The 1,168-nt window shown below is 66.3% G+C and overlaps 1 protein-coding gene across 1 annotated transcript in view; it reads left to right on the top strand.

Moving 5' to 3' along the window:
• The first annotated feature begins 275 nt into the window (after positions 1 to 275).
• Positions 276 to 1,168, top strand: part of LOC106900107 (involucrin-like) — a 9,189-nt gene continuing 8,296 nt past the window's right edge. The window contains exons 1-2 of the mRNA XM_014962092.1: positions 276 to 677; positions 882 to 1,097. Coding sequence (XP_014817578.1) covers positions 276 to 677; positions 882 to 1,097 — 618 coding nt within the window. The remainder of the gene's footprint in view (positions 678 to 881; positions 1,098 to 1,168) is intronic.

Here is a 1,168-nt window from a genome sequence, read left to right as displayed (position 1 = left end):
CCTCCCGGTGACACCTGCCTCCATGGGGCGGGGCTATGGAGCCGGTGGGTGTGGCTTCTACCCGGGGGGCGGGGCTTAGAGAACAGCTGGGGCGTGGTTGGGTGATGCTCTATGAGGGGGCGTGGCTTATTTGGAGGGGGCGGGGCCTAGAGGCCAGGCCCCCAGTGCTGCGGGGGTGGGGGGGGGTATGTGTTATCCATGCCCCGCCCCTTCTGGGGTGTGTGGGCGGGGCCTGAGGAGCCACGTGGCCCCTTCCCGCCCCCCCGCAGGCGGCCATGGAGTCCCCAGGGCGTCACCCGGGCGGCGACGAGGAGGAGGAGGAGGAGGAGGAGGAAGAAGAGGAGGAGGCCGAGGCCGTGGTGTCCCCGCGTCGCCCCGAGGAGGTGACGGTGGCCACGGCGTCCCCGTGTCACCCCGAGGAGGAGGAGGAGGTCACATCTCACCTGGAGGAGAAGGAGGCCATGAGGTCCCCGTGTCACCCCGAGGAGAAGGTGGAGGCCGTGGCGTCCCCGCGTCACTCCAAGGAGGAGGCCACCGTGTCTCCGTGTCACCCTGAGGAGGAGGAGGAGGCCCCGTGTCACCCCAAGGAGGAAGAGGAGGAGGAGGAGGAGGCCGCACATCACCCCAAGGAGGAGAAAGAGGCCACATCTCATCTTGAGGAGAAGGTGGAGGCCACGGTGTCCCCACGTCACCCCAAGGAGGAGGAGAAGGAGACCACATCTCACCTCGAGGAGAAGGTGGAGGCCACGGCGTCCCCACGTCACCCCAAGGAGGAGGAGGAGGAGGTCACGTCTCATCTTGAGGAGAAGGTGGAGGCCACGATGTCCCCGTGTCACTCTGAGGAGAAGGTGGAGGCCACGGTGTCCCCACGTCACCCCAAGGAGGAGGAGGAGGAGGTCACGTCTCATCTTGAGGAGAAGGTGGAGGCCACGATGTCCCCGTGTCACTCTGAGGAGAAGGTGGAGGCCACGGTGTCCCCACGTCACCCCAAGGAGGAAGAGGAGGAGGAGGCGACTGCATGTCACCCCAAGGAGGAGAAAGAGGCCACGTCTCACCTCGAGGAGAAGGAGGAGGCCACGTCTCACCGTGAGGAGAAGGTGGAGGCCCCAGCATCCCCATGTCACCCTGAGGAGAAGGAGGAGGCCACGTCTCACCTTGAGGAGAAGGT

Source organism: Calidris pugnax, unplaced genomic scaffold (genome assembly GCF_001431845.1).
Source record: "Calidris pugnax isolate Ruff unplaced genomic scaffold, ASM143184v1 scaffold1295, whole genome shotgun sequence".
Taxonomy (NCBI): Eukaryota; Metazoa; Chordata; class Aves; order Charadriiformes; family Scolopacidae; genus Calidris; species Calidris pugnax.
The sequence above is the reverse complement of the archived record's forward strand: the minus strand, read 5'-3'. Positions and strand labels throughout refer to the sequence as shown.